General features: G+C 37.0%; 1 protein-coding gene across 8 annotated transcripts in view; it reads right to left on the bottom strand.

The window, feature by feature from the left end:
- The window catches only part of rpgrip1l (RPGRIP1 like), a 194,637-nt gene that overhangs the window by 128,360 nt on the left and 45,161 nt on the right, over positions 1-21,116 (bottom strand). For 7 of the 8 annotated variants that reach the window (XM_063066857.1, XM_063066856.1, XM_063066855.1 and 4 more), the window contains 4 exons: positions 15,399-15,697; positions 12,798-12,903; positions 7,800-7,943; positions 1,239-1,344 (listed from right to left, as the gene is read on the bottom strand). In XM_063066857.1, coding sequence (XP_062922927.1) covers positions 1,239-1,344; positions 7,800-7,943; positions 12,798-12,903; positions 15,399-15,697 — 655 coding nt within the window. Of the gene's footprint in view, positions 1-1,238; positions 1,345-7,799; positions 7,944-12,279; positions 12,349-12,797; positions 12,904-15,398; positions 15,698-21,116 lie in introns of those variants that run through there. The other variant, XM_063066861.1, reaches the window with a different exon arrangement.

The raw sequence follows: 21,116 nt of genomic DNA, 5'->3' as shown, positions 1-21,116 counted from the left end.
CTCAAGTAGCATTTCTAGAATACGATTTTTTTTTAGATTTTCAGGCATTCCTTAAATAAGTAATACTGAAAAGGAAGAAAATTCCCAATTCTGATGTGAATAAATTGTAAGAGTACATATACTTACTGGAAGGAATAGGCATATTAGCATAAATTCAACTGATAGGAATCTTAAAAATAAATTTGTAAAACTCTTCTTGATTCCTTGATTTCCATATCAAGGTGCGTGGGAACTGGAGTTTCGAGAGTCACTTTCGGATAATCAATGGGATAAAATTTTTCATTTGGTAAATACCTCATCTATTTGTGCCCGTCATTCCTTGATACAGTTCAAGGTAGTACATCGGGCAGATATGTGAAAGGATAAATTAGCCCGTATATTTCCCAATATTAATCCTATTTGCGACAGATGTAATATTGAGGTGGCTACTTTAACTCATATGTTTTGGTCTTGTATCAAGATAGATAATGTTTGGAAAGATGTCTTTGAACGTCTTGAACTTGGACCTACAACCGAATTTATTTACAGCATTTTTGGGATCTTTCCACTGGAATAAGGATATATTCCTGTTTCCGCTCAACGGATGATAGCTTTTACAACTTTATTGGCAAGGAGGGCCATTTTGCTTAAATGGAAGGACTCTAATCCACCTACTGTTTTTTATTGGCTTTCCTCCATTATGTCCTGTCTAAGTTTAGGGAAAATAAGAAGTCGGACATTTGATACATCTTTTAAATTTGAAGAAACCTGGCGACCTTTTATTCAATATTTTCATATGGTTTGATTTATTGCTCTTCCAGTTACTTTCTCGAAGCTTTGGATTTGATCAGAAAGTTTCTCTTTTTTTCTTGCTTTTACTCTCAGTGTGGGCTGCCCAGTCCCCTTTTTTTCTTATTTGTTTTGTTTTTGTTTATAGAGAATAGTTTTTTTTATATATATAAAAATTATAAAAGTTTCTTCATCTTTTTTCTTTTTATGAAATGATAAGAGAATAATTGATTATCTTATTTTTTATTATATACTATTAGATTAATACTATGTATGATCTTGATAATATTTATTTTATTATGTATTGTTATTGATAATAGATATTTGAGATAATCCTCCTCTTGTCTTTATATATATACTTTTTTAAAATTAATAAAAAGATTGATAAAGAAAGAAAGATTGTCCATATCACTTTGCAAGGAAAAAAGATGTTTTTGGGAAAAGTATTGGTTCAAAAACTGAATTCTTACCTCTTGGATTTGCATAAACTTGCCTTCCAAGACAGTTAATGCAGCTGCTTTATCCACAAATTGTTTTTGTAGTTTTATCATCTCTATATTGTCCCTGATAGTTGTCCTATAATTAATGAAAAAATAGGCATTACATTGTGGGCAAAATAGAATAGACTTTCTATGGTATAAAACTTGCATCTCTTTTAAGTCCCTACAATCTTGTTCAAATGAATCAAAACTTAGTTTCACACACTATAATGCTGGAGGAACTCAGCAGACCAGGCAGCGTCTATGGAGAAGAGTAAACAGTCCTGATGAAGGGTCTGCAACTTTGTGTTCCATTTCTACTTAGCTATTACATTTGTAGAAATGGATAATGCTGCAGTAAAATACCCCATGCAAGTTTATTCTCCCAGAATTCAGTAATATCATTTTCGTAAGATATAAAGTGTTATATTCTGACATAAATTGTTAATTCTTTTTTACACATGTAACATGGGTTTTTTCCCCTAACAGATTAATGTAGTGAAATTTCAAAAGGCAATCAGCCTGTGTTCTCAGTTAAAAAGCTTCAATTAAAACAGATCAAACTTCCCCCGGCAGATCAGTTATCAAATATTTGTCAAATTAGTAATTTAAATTCAAATATTATATTATATTATATTATATTCAAATATAACTTGTTTATCCGACCCAGCATCAGTGTCAGATTTCGGGACGAAAGGTCCCGAGTTCAAATCCAGCTGGATCCCCTGCATGCTTACCATCCATGCAAGTGATCTCTTTGGAAACTCACCCGGCAGAAGGCAATGGCAAACCACTGCTGTAACTTGCCTCGTATGAGGTTCCCCACTACGTGGAGGGAAACTGTCTGCTAACCGGAGAAACTCCGGATGTGACGTATCTTTCCTTTCCTTTTATCCATCCCTGTATGGTACTGTATGTAGGTATATTTTAATTATTTTTTTTATTTCGAGATAATTGCTGGCCCTTCCGGCACAATGATCCTGGGTCACTGGTGCTGTAATAGCATTACACTAACCGCTACACTACCGTGCTGCCCAATATTCACGCATCCTTGATACTAAATGGTTATTGCGATCGTTGTGCTTCTACAGACAAGCACACCACTATAGTTGATTGTTCGGAACTAATGATCCAATTTATTTGCAAATAGTTAAATAGAAAAACAAAGTGATGACAAGATTAAAATTTAACATATTGGAGTGTCTATTGATGATACTGTGTCAAAAACTATCTAAAAAGTTTAAAGGTGGGGCATATGCCTGGGTTAAATAAAATGAATTTATTCAGGTAAAAAGCTCATAAAGAGTGGAAGAAACAATAAAAGCAAATTAATTTCTCAGAGGAAATACAACGAGTTTAGGATAATCACATATAAATCAACTCAGCCTCAGTAATTTAAAAACGCAAACAACAGGAATTCTGCAGATGCTGGAAATTCAAGCAACACACATCAAAGTTGCTGGTGAATGCAGCAGGCCAGGCAGCATCTCTAGGAAGAGGTACAGTCGACGTTTCAGGCCGAGACCCTTCGTCAGGACTAACTGAAGGAAGAGTGAGTAAGAGATTTGCAAGTTGGAGGGGGAGGGGGAGATCCTTTTTCTCCCTCTGTCCCTCTGAATATACCCCTTGCCCATCCTCTGGGTTCCCCCACCCCCCCGTCTTTCTTCCCGGACCTCCTGTCCCATGATCCTCTCGTATCCCTTCTGCCTATCACCTGTCCAGCTCTTGGTTCCATCCCTCCCCCTCCTGTCTTCTCCTATCATTTTGGATCTCCCCCTCCCCCTCCAACTTTCAAATCTCTTACTCACTCTTACTTCAGTTAGTCCTGACGAAGGGTCTCGGCCTGAAACGTCGACTGTACCTCTTCCTAGAGATGCTGCCTGGCCTGCTGCATTCACCAGCAACTTTGATGTGTGCAGCCTCAGTAATTTATAATTTTGTTCGATACAAAATAGAATACAGTTCTGCCTAAGCTAGGATGATTGTTAAAGAAATCAAATGGATTTTTTTTTTGTTACAGGTTTTTAAACATTTCGTATGCAGAGATAATACTGAAATGTAAATATCATTCTTTTCTTTTATCAATATACGTAAAATAAATATCTTGTGTATTTTCTTGGAAAATACTGCAAAGCTATAATGGAAACTGATACAAAACTGATGCGAAAAAGCAAGCACATATGTAAACCATCTAAGATGCATAAAGCTGATCTTTATTGTTTCAACTTTGAAATGTGAAAAATAGCCCTTGGGTTTTCTTGAACAAGGTATTAACAAAACAGTAAAAGCTCTCCAGCAATTTATAAGGGAAAAATTTATAAGGGAAAAACTTATAAGGGAAAAGTGCAACAAAAATCATTTCCCCAAAATGTGATCCTTGTGAACAAGTTTTTAAGAGTTCAAAACTCTTTTTAAGTTGGTGCTCATACTGTTTATGTGGAGTGATGGGGCAATTTGCCTTTTACCCATCTCTCTGCATTGAAACAATGCATTTCTAGCCTGAGGTGCTTGCTGGTATAAAGAAGTACGTAATAGTAAGGACTCATTGCCTTGTATGTCATTTAGATTAGAAAACTTCCCTTACAATAAAGAAAAGTATCAATTATCTTGCCCCAGCACACTCAGTTCTCGTGTGTCTTCTATGACGACCATTTAAATATGAACAACTGACTGCTTTCAAAGTTAAAACAAAAACAGCTTTGAACCTTTAACAAAATATGAAAAAGTCTGTTGTCTGAAAGTTATTTTGTGTTCTACAAATTAATAAATTGATTGGATCATTGAACCTGTGCACATATATTCCATAAGGTCAACACATACATTAAAAAATCATGTGAGCACTAAAAAGGAATTTCTGATTAAATAAGTTACTTGCACATGAGCCACAAGTACATATATATGTTTGATATTTTTTCTAAAAAAGGAAATGAAACATGTGTGCAACACATGACAACTGAAAGATTTTCAATGTGAATTGTACACGCCGCCACAACAAAACTATATTACTGTGCTGCTTTCTAAATTGTTTACATGCAGTAAACAAATAAAAATGATGTACTATTTCCAATTTAATTACTGTGGTTATTTGGTGGAACACGTTGTTGCATAATTGCTTCTCTCTGGAAATGAATAACTTGAGACAGTAACTGGGAGTTATATTTTGTGCTCTATCTTTAAACTAGATGATAATATTTCTGGCTGGCTCAATATATTACTTGTTCATGTTTTACCAATCTGTATTACACTAGGCAACTGCATTTACTATGATGTCATAGGAGCCATTTTCATATATTATGTTGGTTTCAAGTTACAATGTTTTAATGTTAAAGTTAAAAAAAGATAATTATTATGAGTTCTAATTGTCAATGAGCAAATGTTCTTGTAGCTTTTGATAACTTTTCTGAAATCTGTACACCAAAATGTTGACATCTTTGCATCTGGAGACAGAGCTTTGCTGGCTGTAAATATTGAAAGCTGTTTAGTTAATTTCAAAGATTTATAATCCAATAAAATTAAAGGAAATACATCAAACTAAAAACAATGAAGAATTATTAATTTTAAGGTATAATTACAAAACAAATAATTATAAAGATTACATACAGCAGTATTAAGAAAACAATTTATCTTTACCTTTGCTTCTAAATCTGTACATTAGAACTCCTATCCTATTGTAATCAATGAGGTCTCAAAGCTAGTTTGACCCAATGCAGAAGCTGCAAGTCAATTCCCCATTGAAATACTTAGTAATGCCTGGAAAATTGGATTCCATGCTGAATCTTCTGGAGTGGCCAGCAATGGAATCCAAACTTTCTGGGATTAGATTGGGAATTCTGAATCAATGAGAGATTTCTGGTCTCTTTGTTTCATAGCACAGTCCTATAAACCTGGGATTTGCTTTTCTCTCAGTCGTTGATGATTCTAATCAGAAAAGCTGGCAATGGTCAAAATGAACGTGCTTAATGAACGTTATGCTGACTTATAATCAATATCATCAAATTTATTTAACTCAATATGCAATTACTTCAAAGGAGTCTTGGCCAGATTTATAAACCAACATCATCAAGGAGTATTGTATCCCACCAGGGTCATAACAAAGAGCAACAAATCAGTTTAACAGGGATAGCAGAGAGTTGTAAACAATGTTCCTCCTGTTTCCTCGTAAAAATTTCCTCGTGTTTGTGTAAACAATGTTAATAGACGGAACTTTTTTTAAAGCAGATATATAGGCCACTTAGTTTAGTTATAAAATGTGAATTTTAAAAATGAAGCATTGTGTAAAGCACATGCATAAATCATAATTCTTTGCCTGAAGTTGGACCACAACAACAAAAAAGTCCATGATTTTATTGAAAGAAAAATACTCAGCGCAAGACGAACTCAGCAAGTCTAGTAGCCTCTATGGAGGGAAGTGGACATTCGACATTTTGAATCGAGACCTTTTATCAGGACTGGAAAGAGGGGAGTATAAAAAGGTGGTGGCTGGTAGTAGAGCAAGTACTTGTAAGTGATAGATGGGTCCAGGTGAGAGGGGGAGAATGGGAGTGAAGTAAGAAGGGAGGTTGAAATGAAAGTGACAAAGGAAGATGTAATCTAATAGGAGAAAACAGTGGACCAGGGAATAAAGGGCAAGTGAAGAAGGGAACCAGAAAAAGGAATGTGTGGCTGATGAGCAGATCAAGAGAGTAGGGGAAGAAAGAGAAGGGGTGATGGGACAGGTGGGATAAAAGAAAACAAAAGGTGAGGGTAGGGCAGAGGGGAGTTATGACAATATATCAAAGAAATCGACGTTCATGCTGTCAGGCTGGAGACCACCAAGGTAGAATATAAGGAGATCCTTTAATCTGCACCTTGTCTCAACTTGGCAGTAGAGGAGGCCTTGATTAGACATGTTAGTGTGTGATTGGGAAGTGGAATTAAAATGGGTGGCCACTGGGAGATCTTGGCAGTAACAGCAGATGGAGTAAAGGTTCTCGATGCAGCAGGCCTTTAGTCTATGTTAGGTGCCACCGATGCAGAGGAGGCCACATTAGAAGCAACAGCTGCAATAAATGACGCGGATGAATTCACATGTGAAGGACTGCCTCACCTGGAAGGACTGTTTGGGCCTCTGAATTGTGGTGAGGGAGATGGTACAAGAGCAGGTGTAACATTTAGCACAGTTACAGGGATAAGTACCTGGAGTGTAATCAGTTGAGGAAGGACAAGTGGACAAGGAAGTCAAAGAGAAAACGATCCCTGTGGAAAATGGAGAGAGGAAGACAGCGGAAAATGTGTGTGGTGGTGGGATTCAGTTTGAAATCGTAGGAGTTGAGGAGAACTTAATTTTCTTTTTTTCGGTTAACAAGGAAATGATACAATTATTGATTTTTCTAAAGCTACTGTATTCTTGGTACCTTTCAACTATTTTGTAGAAAAGGAAAAAATCATACAAATTTGCTAATTTACGTTGAGAACAATTTGATTTTATTCAAAGAAAGATATATATTTTGAAATATTCACCATGGATTCAAAAGAATTGTTTTAAATTATGATACTACTAAGGTTACTTAATGACATCACTAAAAGAACTTTGAATTAGATATTGGTACACACAAGTTTCATTATGAAAATATTGCAGATGGCGCACTGACATTGGTAGAATCTCAAGATGTGACGATGTGGTGCACAGGAGTGAGATAGTTCAGCTGGTTGGTTGACACAGCAACAAACTTGCATTCAATGTCAACAAAACCAAAAAATTGATTTTGGTCTTCAGGAATGGGAAGTCAGGAGAACAACAGCTAGTCTTCATTGAGGGATCAGTGTTGGAAAGGATGAGCAGCTTCAAGTTCCTTGACATCGGCATCTCAGATGATCTATCCTGGGCCCAATACATTGTTGTAGTCAAAAGAAGGTGCAACAGTGGTTATTAGGAGTTTGAGGAGATTCACTATGTTACCAAAGACTCTAGCAAATTTCTATAGCTATACGTACCATCACAGCCTGATAATGAAAGCACAGGATCTAAAAAGGCTGCAGAGTATTGTAAACTCAGCCAGTTCCATCATGGACACAACTCTCCCAACCATCAAGAACATCCTCAAAACTCGATGCCTCAAGTAGGCAGCATCCATCACTAAGGATCCTCAACATCAAGACCATGCTCTCTTCTTATTACTAGCATGAAGGAGGAGGTACAGGAACCTGAGGACTTGTACTTGATATTTAGGATCAGCTTCTTTCCTGCTACTATCACATTTCTGAATGGTCCATGAATCCAAGAAAACTGCATTGTTATTAATTTTGATCATTTTTATGCCTTTGACTGTACTGCTTGTTGATTTGTTGACCATTGCGATTTTTAAATACTATGTTGTACTTTCAACAACTGCTATTTGAGAAACTGAGTTCTGGAAACTTTTCAGAATGCAGCACAGTAGGAGTTCTTTTAAAAAATAAAAACTGATCAAATTGTGGGACAATCATTGATTTCTCAACTATAATTAGAAATGCTCAAACAACTCATATATAATCTGGCTATCAAGAACTGATATAGAACACTTCTTCTTTTACCTCTGTCCTGATGCTTGATGCTCTCTGAGATGAAGAAGAGACTCTTCATATTCTTTATCCTTCCTCCTGATCGCCTCTCTTAGTACCTCAACAGTTTGTTTCATCTCTTCCATCTCAATCTTCTGGGATGCAATGCAATCCTCTCTAAAGATTATATCAGAGGATTTTAATGGATGTTCCAGAAACAAAAAAAATGTAATATTTATGCCAAAACACAATTAATACCATTGAAACATAATTAAATGTGTCATCAGTGTATTGAGGTTAGAGAGTTATCATGATGAAACATGGCATACAGGTTAATGTTTTTAATCATTAACAACAGACCTTCAGAAATATTAAAGGATTTCTATTGGGTTTCAAAATTCAACATACTTAAAATAAAACAAATTTGAATTAGAATGCAAAAATATGTAGCATTTCATCCTTGTCCCGATACAAGATTCAAGATTGTTTAATGCCATTTCCAGTACAGAAGCATAAAGGAGAACAAAACAATTGTTACTCCAGATCCGATGCAGCAGCACAAAAAAAATCAGTAAGATAAAGAACACAATAACAATTAAAAACACAATAAATGTAAATACCTAAGAGAGCTCATTTAGATACAGTAGGTTGATTGTATGGTCCATAAATTGACACTAGGCACAGGAGTGTCTTTATATAAGGTGACTGATGGGCAAGGATAAAATAGTGGTGGTTGGGGGTTGTGGAGGGGAAGGTTAGTGGGAGGTTGATTAGCCTTACTGGTTGGGAAAAGTGCTTGTAGGTCTAGTGGTCCTGGCATGGATGAAATGTAGTCTCTGCCCTGATGGCGTGGGACAAATAGTTCATGAGCAGGATGGGTGGGCTCCTTTATATTACTAGTCCTCTTCTAGCACCTTGCTGTATATGTGTCCCTGACGGCAAGTAGGCTAGTTTTGACTACCCGTTGTAGAGTTCAAGGGCATTGGGAACACCAATGCTATTGAATGGAAAATACTACAGGAAATAGTGGATACAGCCTAGTCCATCACAGGTAAACCCCTTCTCACCACTGAGCACATCTACACAAAGCGTTGTCGCATGAAAGCAGCATCCATCATCATGGGACCCCACCACCAGGTCATGCTCTCTGCTCACTGTTGCCATCAGAAGGAAGGTCCAGGAGCCTCAGGACTTACACCACCGGTTCAGGAACAGTTATTATCCTTCAACTATCAGGCTCTTGAACCAAAGGGCAGAACTTGATTCAACTTCTCTTGACCCATCTTTGAAATGTTCCCACAACCTATGGACTCACTTTCAAGAATTCTTCATCTCATGTTTTTGATAGTTATTGTTCATTTATTTATGCATATTATTATTAGTTTGTCTTTTGCACACTGGTTTAATACCTAGTTGATGCGATCTTCCATTAATTTTATTAATGTTATTATTTTATTATGGATTTATCGAGTATGCCTGTAAGAAAATAAATCTCAGGGTTGTATATGATGCCATACATGTACTTTGATAATAAATTTACTTTGAATTTTTGAACTCCCTGACCATCACAGTGAACTTTTCGTACCATACAGTGATGCAGCTTGGTAGGATGCTCTGTACTGCACACCTGTAAAATGAAGGGAGTACAGATGTGCATAGTCCAGCTCTCTTCAGCCTGCTCAGAAAGTAGAGGCATTAGTGAGTTTTCCTTATTGCCTGGAATGTGTTGTATGAGAGGTTGTGCAAGATGTGCACTCCAAGGAGTTTGAAACTGCTCACTGCTGTGCTGCTAGAGTTAAGAAAGGAGTGAGTGGTGAGAGTTCTCCTGAAGTCAATAATCATCTCCATGTGGTGATATTCACCATGTAGTAGTGCATGCATGTTTATTTCTGAAATTGGAATGCACTGAAGCCAAGCTAACTAAATTGTGTAAATGACACATCATACACATACGCTGCTGTATCCTGTGTTTTAGCACTTTACTTTTTTGCCTCTAATTGCCTTTTTTCTTATCTTTATTTATTTCCGATTGGGAAGAAGCATCAATGATTCAAAGAATAATGAGAAGGCAATGAATTTTAAAAGTGAACCAATTTTCTTTAGAAGAATGTTTATTAGGATGAAGTATGATGCTGTTTCTGCTTCTCTCACATTCTAGAACTAGTATGCAGATCTTGAAAAATAATCTCCAATTGGTGTATCATTACAAGTGCTTCTATCACACAGGCACAGCAGGTAGCTCCATTCTTTTAAAAAAGTACAGATTTTATGTTGTTTTGCTCAACATTGTGGGCATTGCATATTGGCGCTAGAATGTGCGGCAATACTTGCGGGCTGCCCTCATCACATCCTCAGATAGTATTGGTTGTTAAAGCAAATGACATAATTCACCGTATTTTTCAATGTACAGTTGAAGTCAGAAGTTTACATACACCTTAGCCAAATACATTTAAACTCTGTTTTTCACAATTCCTGACATTTAATCCTAGAAAACATTCCCTGTCTTAGGTCAGTTGGGATCACTACTTCATTTTAAGAATGTGAAATGTCAGAATAATAGTAGAGAGAATGATTTATTTCAGCTTTTATTTCTTTCATCGCTTTCCCAGTGGGTCAGAAGTTTACATACACTTTGTTAGTATTTGGTAGCATTGTCTTTAAATTGTTTAACTTGGGTCAAACATTTTGGGTAGCCTTCCACAAGCTTCTCACAGTAAGTTGCTGGAATTTTGTTCCATTCCTCCAGACAGAACTGGTGTAACTGAGTCAGGTTTGTCAGCCTCCTTGCTCGCACACACTTGTTCAGTTCTGCCCACAAATCTTCTATTGGATTGAGGTCAGAAAATGATGTCAAGTCTGGTTCATCCTTGGGAGCAATTTCCAAATGCCTGAAGGTACCACGTTCATCTGTATGAACAATAGTACGCAAGTATAAACACCATGGGACCACACAGCCGTCATACTGCTCAGGAAGGAGATGCATTCTGTCTCCAAGAGATGAATGTATGTACTTTGGCGCAAAAAGTGCAAATCAATCCCAGAACAACAGCAAAGGACCTTGTGAAGATGCTGGAGGAAACAGGTAGATAAGTATCAATATCCACAGTAAAACGAGTCCCATATCGACATAACCTGAAAGGCTGCTCAGCAAGGAAGAAGCCACTGCTCTGAAACCACCATAAAAAAGCCAGACTACAGTTTGCAAGTGCACATGGGGACAAAGATCTTACTTTTTGGAGAAATGTCCTCTGGTTTGATGAAACAAAAATTGAACTGTTTGGTCATAATGACCATCGTCATATTTGGAGGAAAAAGGGTGCATCTTGCAAACCGAAGAACACCATCCCAACCGTGAAGCATGGGGTGGCAGCATCATGTTGTGGGGGTGCTTTGCTGCAGGAGCGACTGGTGCACTGCACAAAATAGATGGCATCATGAGGAAGGAAAATTATGTGAATATATTGAAGCAACATCTCAAGACATCAGCCAGGAAGTTAAAGCTCGGTCCCAAATGGATCTTCCAAATGGACAATGGCCCCAAGCATACCTCCAAAGTTGTGGCAAAATTGCTTAAGGGCAACAAAGTCAAGGTATTAGAGTGGCCATCACACAGCCCTGACCTCAATCCGATAGAAAATTTGTGGGCAGAACTGAAAAAGTGTGTGCGAACAAGGAGGCCTACAAACCTGACTCAGTTACACCAGTTCTGTCTGGAGGAAATGAACAAAATTCCAGCAACTTACTGTGAGAAGCTTGTGGAAGGCTACCCAAAACGTTTGACTCAAGTTAAATAATTTAAAGGCAATGCTACCAAATACTAACAAAGTGTATGTAAATTTCTGACCCACTGGGAAAGTGATGAAAGAAATAAAAGCTGAAATAAATCATTCTCTCTACAGTTATTCTGATATTTCACATTCTTAAAATAAAGTAGTGATCCTAACTGACCTAAGACAGGGAATGTTTTCTCCGATTAAATGTCAGGAACTGTGAAAAACTGAGTTTAAATGTATTTGGCTAAGGTGCATGTAAACTTCTGACTTCAACTGTACATATGAGTAATAAATAAATCCAAACCTAAATCTAAAATATATTTGAAAACAAGCTTTTGAGATTCCTCCGCTGCCCTTTCTTCAAATAAATGTTGTGAGTTTCATTGGAGACAGAGCAGGCATTTATTAATTAGCTGGCATATGTTGTCAAAGAAAAACTTTAATGTTGTGTTAAAATATTAAAACAATATAATTATAGTATAGCTTAACAGATTAGCAATTTATTAAAGAGGACATAGCAGCAGACAATTTTAATTGAAACAATTGAAAAATATTGACTGATTCAACTATGTTATCCTCAGCATTTGGTAAAAGATATCACAGGATTTTTTGATGAGAAATATGAGCATACTGACTAGTGGTAGAGATATTGTGGCATAATCTGAATGAAAATGTACAACAGGCAGGAAGGAATTAAATGTAGTGTATTTTAAAAATGTACAAGTGCCAAATGATCTTACCATTGAGAATGCTCTTCAAAACTATCCCAAGTAATACAAAGAAGCAAAATGGGCAATATTGGATGTTTTGATCATCCTTTTCTAATTCTCTTTGGGTTCAAGAAGACTGCTAACAGAGTGTTATTGTTTAAAAAGTGAGACAAAGATTAACTGAGTAAATACAAGCCATCATCGAGAAAGTCATCATTGCTACAATTCAGAAAGGCATTTTTAATCATCATTTAAAATGGCACAGATTAATCCATCAGCATGTCCTATCAGACACTTATTGCCTTTTACCATTTAAAATTATGTGGATGTGCATTTGGTCTGAGGTAACTATTAATATTAAAGACCCACGAGTTGCGAAATGGAATAAGGCTGGATAGCTGTTTTTCAAATGACGTGGACTCAAAGGATCAATCAGTAAAAGACTTCATGTTTCAATTATTCTATGATTACTTGTCAAAGATTTCCTAATAGCCCTTGAACACATTCCTGCAGAGTACTTAAAATGTAGTTAAGAAAGAGAGCCTTACAAATTCCGTACTTCAGCCCTGGCATCTTCAAGCAAACTACGTCCATATCTGGGAAGCAAAGGTTGGCTATACTTTGTTGTCAGCTCTGGATCTTGAACTTTGATTCCTGAATTGATAATACATCAAAATTAGAATCATGGAAAAGTACAACACAGAAACAGGCTCTTTGGCCCATCTAGTCCATGCCGAACCACTTAAACTGCCTAGTTAAAATGTAAAAAATGTCATGCCTATCAAATAAGAGAGGAAACAAAACATCAATCACATACGATTTAAATATGGAAAATTATATCTCTCAGTGCAACACTAAAATTTGCCCTCTGTTCAGGCCAGGCCAGGGGTTCTTCTTCATTGGAAAAGAGAAGTGTGGTGAAGAACTGGAACTGATCCTTGCAATGATAAGCTTGCTAGGTAGAGAAACTATTAAAGCTAAAAATGTAGGCAATTGAAGTAAAATGAAGGAAAAAGTAGGAACATTGCTGGAAACATTAAATAGGACAGTTCTAAAGTTTCTTTATTTTGTCTACTGTAAGTTAAAATTGCATCTAATACTACAACAAATGGGACATTTCCATTAAAAATGCTGAGGCACTCCTGATGAGTCAATGTGCCCTTTAAGAATGCTAACCTGTTAGGTTTAGTATATACTGAAACTGTTTCCTTTCAACATTTGCTTTTAAAAGGAAAATTTCAACTTTAGTATTCTGTTAAATTACCCTTATGGATTCCTCTCTGATTTCTTAAATTTTTTGGTCTCATTTGTATAATGCTGTTGCCCCTCAGTAAATGATAACACACTATTTTTATTACAATTTCACCTTAGCTGATGCATATGCTGCATTATCTCATCAGCCTTCTTAGCTAATTTGGCATATTACTAATTGTCGCTGCTTCTAAATCCCTTCTAAGGTGAATATGAAAGGTACTAATGGGATACATTATAGAAAACTACATGTACCCATTTTCAAAATCTGTTATATTTAATTATAGAAATTTTACAATTCCATTTTTGCCTGTATGTTTACACCAAAATTCAGATGCAAGTACTCAGAACAGGCAGTAAGGTCATGGTTGGACTGCTCAAGCCACCAACTGTTGCACTTATGTCAGATTAAAATACTGACAAAGTCAAGTTTATTCTTTCCTGTAATCTAAGTGGTAAAAACGAAGAGCAAGATAATTATGAGCATCTTGCAACAAAACTCATGAATACTAAAGAAAATGGCACTGCTTCTGTTGAGCAGAATACTATTCTCTCAGAATTAATAAACCAAAAGGTCACATTAAAGGGTGGAAAAGCAGCATCTTTACAAAGCTGTGCAATACTAATTTTAATTAATTATCAAGCTGAACTAGTGGCTTGGATTTTATAGTAAGTGATGTACTAACATTGTTCACCATTGACCTCAGGAAGTTAGCCCTACTGACCTCTATGATATGGACTTTATTTTGTCTTTGGACCATTACTGTCATGCACTAGCTCAAGGGATCCATGCCAGTAACAGTGATGTCAGCAAGTCGGCAGAGCGGTCAACTACACCCAATTGTTTTATCAGACAATAAACTGGGAAGAAAAGTAAAACATTAAATGTTTCAAACATAAAATAATGTTGGGTGCATAAACAAGCTTTTATGAACCATGATGGTGAAAACTGAAGGAAGAAATAAACTTTTTCATAGAAAGTAAAATATTTTAAAAATTCAAAGCATTACTTTTTAAAATATTTATGTGAGAATTACAATTCACATATGTTAACTAGAATTTGGAAGCAGTGACCTGGTAAGAATTATGATTTATTATGCCTTTGTTAAGTTAATTATATCTCACATAACAAAGATTTCCGGAGTTTTACAGTTAGAATAATTTGGAAATAACACATATTTTAAATCACTGAGTTTTCTAGATTATAGTTGATTAGTCTGAAAAACTGACAGCAACAAAGATTTCCACATTAAAAAATGTGTATTGGAAATCATTGCTTTATTGTGCAATGATGGGAATTGCTGACATTTTCAGCATCGTTATAACTACAAAATCCAGGTTCAAAGCTGAAGATCATTCAGAAGTACAATATACTTCAGAATCATGAAGTACTTATGATACAACTATTGCCCTTTGACTTTGAGTTTTATCTCTGTGATGTGCAAGGATTTGTAAGTAAAAGATAGGGGAGGTAAATACAGGGAAACTTAAAATGTCTGAACCACTTGAATAGTTAAGAACATTCAGAAGTAGGCTGGATGACAGCTGTGAAACTAATTTTTATCAGTGTCTTTTAAATTAGTATAGCTCATGAATGGTAAGAACAGAAAACAAAGCTACATTTCAAAGAACCACAATTTTGATTTACTAAAATTAAGAAATTGAATATCCTTACAATGAATTGTATGAGGAAGATATTCTTATAAAGTAATTTTAATTAGATCTTTTTTTAAATTAAATATTTAAAAAAAGCTATGGGATCACTGTGGACTACCAGTCTTTTAACATTGATCCAATTTAAAAATAGGAATGAAATCCTCATTTAAGTGGTATGCAAATTACTAACAGGTGATATAGAATACATAAAAGTACAATAAAAATTCTACAATACTTTATACCTTTTCTGAGATTTTCCTGCGTAAAGGCAGCTTCAGGAACTTTTCTAAGGCCAGTATTTATGCGTGACTGTACATAACTGTATGGTGTATTTCTACGGCCCTGAACTTGCAACTGTTGTTTTGAAGCTACTAGCCGATTCCTCAGACCTTCATTCTGTTTCTCTAGTTCACAAACTTTTTCCTGCAGTTCTTCAATCATCTCTTCCATCTCAATGTCCCTGCCTATCCGCTTGGGGCCGCCACTCTCCAACTCAGATCTCTTTTTGTCATTGACGAGTCTAATTAGCTTGGTAGCCATCCTGAGAAAAGGAGAAGAGTATGAAAGTCAGCAAAATTGTTTTGTTGAAAAGTGCATAAACATTGTTAAAGACTCTAGTGTGGATCGTGAATAATACATTTCAGGTTTTAATATAACTATTACTGCCTGTGAAGCGCCCTTTGATACTAATCAAAACCATAGTACTGCAATCTGCTTTATAACACTGACAAATAGCAGTTTCCGAGGGCTTATCATTCCAGCTTGCTACACAGTCAACACATACTTACTCCATATGCTTGATGAATAACAAATCAAAGGAAGTTATAAAGGGAGTGTACCATAAGTTACTAAGAATAGTTCGAAAGAGTGGGTGTTGGAAGTATGTTTGCCTTAAATCTCATACCTTAACATTGTGTAAGTACCACATACAACGTCGAGAATTTTAGACTTAAAACCTCACAAGCCAAAGATGCTATAAAAGTTTAGGTGGTCCTTAATAAAACTCAAGCAATATGGAACAGATTATTAATTATAAGTTCCTATCTTTAGCCTTGCTTTGCAACCTTAAATGAAGCAACTGCAAAAATACATTAGAGAAAATAATGACTTTCAGACACAGTTTAACTTTAAATTCAAGACAAGCCATCATGGTTTCATCTTTAAAAATTACTCTTAGAATCCACTGTTGGCATTTGATCAACTGTACCTTTGATTCTATCCAGTTTTGATGTGAAATACTAACTGGGAACAAAAGTCTATCAAAGGACACTTGAGGGTGATGTAATATAGAAAACATGCATTGGGGTGAATAGAAAACATTTGGCATTCAAAAAAAGGAATAGTGGCTTTGATGAATAGGACAAGTTACAGACCCTATGAAATTGGTCGCACATCTTTAACACAAAGACTTTGTGTCTGGTTAATAACAAACTTTGTTTTTTTGCACTAGGTCTGTCACATATATAAAATAACATCTTCATTTTAGGTGTATGATGTATTCCAATGAACCACATGCCAAATGCTGGATATAAGTGAATAACCATGAATTCAAATATATTTAAGTATCTTTGAGGAGATTGAAGAAATACACATGTTGAGTTACCTTCAAATATCAACTAAATTCGAAACTAAAATAATTAAGATTAGTTAAACTTCATTTTTAAGATATGTTTTAAGGAAACTTCTAGTGAAACTAAAGTCAAAATAAATGAATGGATACTGGAAATTTATCAGATATTTTATTCTTGTTTAGGTGCTTGCACATCCTATGAATATCTATTAAGAAAGTAAGAAAAAAAAGATGTAATGGAATGATTTAAGTAATTCAACACAATTTTCTTCAACAAGTGTTATGTCTGTGTGTCACTCACAGTGCTGCGCATGAGCATTGATTGAGTAATTAAATAAATCCAGAAAATTCAGAGCTCTGGATTAGTTTTGTGATTTGTAGAAAGTTTGTGAAGGCCTTTGAATACACTCTATCTTTGCAATCTACTGACTTTACCATGAAGGGTACAATTAAAATGAAATTTGAAATTTGCACTTTGCACATTGCTTACTATGTTTCTCCTCACAGGTTAATTCTTAGGTTAACTTATTTGCTCTTTTATTACCTTGGTGTCTAATCATTTCACAGATGGCACTGATCTTAACATTTTGCACCTACTAACATAAAAGTGCTAATAAGAGGATTTTTAGTTAATTAGAGTTTATCATTTTAACTGTCAAAATGATAATAGTAACGATGACCTATTCAGATAATTTGTAACAAAATCCAAATAATAATTTTTAATGAATTGAAAATTCTCAAATTAGGATGAGGAACAAACTGCTCTTGCCACCTTAATATGATTTCAAAACTTTGTACAACACAAAGCAATACTATAACAGCAGAGCAATATACAAAGCATAAAATCAGCTTCTTTTTAATATTTTGAAACTTCTTTTTGTTAGGTTTCTTCAAATAATTCTGATGAAGCAGTTTGAAACAAATTGCTGAAAGCTATAAATATTAGAGCAGCACAACATCTGTGTGGTGAAAAGCATGTGCTGATCCCGCTCCCTCTACAAATTATAACTTGAATTAAGCTAACAAGAAAGAAAGATTAGCTTCATTTGTCACATGCACAGTGAAACATAAAGTGAAATGAATGCATCGTTTGCATCAATTTAAATCAACCAGAATTGTTTTGGGAGCAGCCTACTATGTTGCTACACTTCCGGTACCAACACAACATGCCCACAACTCACTAACCCTACATCTTTGGATTGTGGGAGGAAACTGGAGTACCATGAGGAAACCCACACAGTCACAGGGAGAACGTACAAACTCCTTGCAGGCAGTTGTGGGAATAAACTCCGAATGGTGTTCACTGGCGGTGTAATAGCATTATGCTAACCGCTACGCTACTGTGAAACCCTATGAAAATATTATAACTTTAAATCAATTGAAGTTTCATGAGCAATTGAGGCCTTCATGTTTCCATCTATTCAAAGACAAGTTTAGATAAATTTGATCAGATTGTTGTATGAAATTTTTTGAACTCTTAATTCAGCCTATATCATGTGCTAATGAGGCTAGAAATCGAAAGGTTTTACAGTTTAACACCTAGCTAAGGAATTGACGTAAGGGGGAGGGCATCAGATTTTTGGATCATTGGACTCTCTTCCAAGGAAGGTGGAACCTGTACAGAAGAGATCATTTGCATCTGAACTGGAAAGGGACTAATATCCTAGCGGGAAGATTTGCTAGTGCTGCATGGGGGGGAGTTGCAGGGGGATGAGAACCAGAGCACCAGAACAGATGGCGGTTACGGAGATAGATGTTGTTAAGACCTCAGACAAAGTCAGGAATCAAATGGTTGAGCATGGTGCGACTAACATGAGCTGTGTATATTTCAATGCAACAAGTATTGTAGGAAAGGCAGATGAGCTCAGGGCATTGACCAACACCTGGAATTATGATATTTTAGACACTAGTGAGACTTGGTTGCAGGAGGGGCAGGACTGGCAGCTCAATATTCTGGGGTTCCATTGCTTTAGGTGCGACAGGGCAGGAGGGATTTTACCATACTGTAAAAGGACTAGATGGCAAGTGTAAGATTGGGACAGGCTGTTTTCTGGCAAAGGTGTACTTGGTAAATGGGAGGCCTTCAAAAGTGAAATTTTGAGAGTACAAAGCTTGTAAGTGCCTATTAGAACAAAAGGTAAAGATATTAGGTGTAGGGAATCTTGATTTTCAAGACCTATTGAAGCCCTCATTAAGAAAAAAAAGGAGCTGCATAGCAAGTATAGGAAGGGAGGAAACAATGAGGTGCTTATGAAATGCAAGAGAACACAAGAAAGAAATCAGGAGGGCAAAAAGTCATGAGGTTGCCCTAGCAGACAAAATGAAGGAGAATGCTAAGGGGGGGTTAAAATATGTTATGAGCAAAAGGATGGCAAAGGACATAATCGGTCCCCCTGGAAGATCAGAATGGTAATCCATGCATGGAGCCAAAGAAAGATGTGGGAGGTCTTAAATACATTTACATCTGTATTTATGCAGGAAATGGACACAAAATCTGTAGAAGTAAGGCAAAGCAGCTTCAACTTCATGGACCCTATAGTCCTATAGGCAGACCTTAGGAGGGATAATGGCACCTAACGCGACTCCTTTGCATGCATCTTTGGAAACAGCTCTATTTCCATCCTTAATATCTTTAGTATTCCCTTTCAGGGTTCTTTTGAAGACCCTGACCTGGAGTTACACACAGGCTTCGGTTCTTTGTGGGAATGGGACCCGTTCTCGAGGTTCCACAACTGGCCGTTATTCGACATGCCAAGGGTTTGGCCTGAAAGTCTCGATCACGTTCAGGAGCCTAAGATCTTGGAGCTGTGAAGCTGGGAGGATCGAGGGTTGGTGTCACGGCAGGAAGCTCGTGTGTCGTCAGGGAAGCCGGAAAACCTTTCGCTGTGGGCCTGAAGACTCGAGGTCTTTGCGATCTTCGGACACAGCTTGAAAAAAGCAACGGAACGGATTTTTAATATCGTAAACCAGCTGGCTGTTGTTATGTCTCTCACTCACTGTGAAAAAGGGGGACACCTCCCTCTCCCTTGCCAGGGAGAGAGAGAACCTGTGGTTTGTTGAATGTCGGGTGAAATGCGAAGCCCTTGGGGTAACTTTGGTCTGTGTCTTTGCAAATGTTCAGCTCACGCTTGGGCTTGGTGATGATAACGATGCGCTTTTTGTTGCTGGTGGGGGGAGGGGGGACCGTTGCTTGCTGCCACTTATGTGCGGGAGGGGGGACCGTTGCTTGCTGCCACTTATGCGCGGGAGGGGGGACTGTTGCTCGCTGCCACTTATGCGCGGGAGGGGGGAACTGGGGGGAGACTTTGGGGTTCTCATCTTTAACTCTCGTTCATTCTTTGGGGCACTTCTCTGTTTTTGTGGATGTTTACGAAGAAAAAGCACTTCAGGGTGTATATTGTATACATTTCTCTGACATTAAATTCAACGTTTGAACCTTTGAACACTATACAGATTACAAAGGAGGAGGTGTTTGCTGTCTTGAGGCAAATTAGGGTGGATAAATCCCCAGGGCCTGACAAGGTGTTTCCTTGGACCCTGTGGGAGGCAAATGCAAAAATTGCTGGGGCCCCAGCAGAAATATTTAAGTTATCCTTAGCGACAGGTGAGGTATCAGAGGACGGGAGGATAACCAATGTTGTTCTGCTGTTTAAGAAAGGCTTGAAAAATAAACCAGGAAATTATAGGCTGATGAGGCTAACATCAGTAGTGGGAAAGTTATTGGGAGGTATTCTAAGTGAATGGATATATGAGTATTTGGATATACGTGCACTGATTAAGGATAGTCAGTCATATTATCAGGAACATTGCTAAGGGTAAGGCAGTGGATGTTGCCTACATGGACTTTAGTAAGGCATTTGACAAGGTCCCGCATGGGAGATTGGTCAAGAAGGCTCAATTACTCAGCATTCAAGATGAGGTAGTAATTTGGATTAGACATTAGCTTTGTGGGAGAAGCCAGTGAGCAGTAGTAGATGGTTGTCTCTCTGACTAGAGACCTGTGACTAGTGGTGTACCACAGGGACTGGTCCTGGGTCCTTTGTTGTTTGTCATTTATATCAATGATCTGGATGATAATATGGTTAACTGGAGCAGCAAATCTGCAGATGACATCAAGACTGGATGTGTACTAGGCAGCGAGGAAGACTATCATGGCTTGCAATGGTATCTGTACCAACTGAGAAAATGGGGTGAAAAATGGGAGATGGAATTTAATGCAGGCAAGTGCAACATTTTGCACTTCGGTAGGACCAGTCAGGGTAGGGCACTGAGGAGTGCAGTGGAACAAAGGAATCTGGAAATACAGATCCATAATTCATTGAAAGTGGCATCACAAGTAGATAGGGTCATAAAGTTTTTGGCACTTTGGCCTTCATAAATCAAGGTACTG

The sequence above is a fragment of the Mobula hypostoma genome, chromosome 14, assembly GCF_963921235.1.
Source record: "Mobula hypostoma chromosome 14, sMobHyp1.1, whole genome shotgun sequence".
NCBI classification, from domain to species: Eukaryota; Metazoa; Chordata; class Chondrichthyes; order Myliobatiformes; family Myliobatidae; genus Mobula; species Mobula hypostoma.
This window is presented reverse-complemented; position numbering and strand designations above follow the sequence as displayed.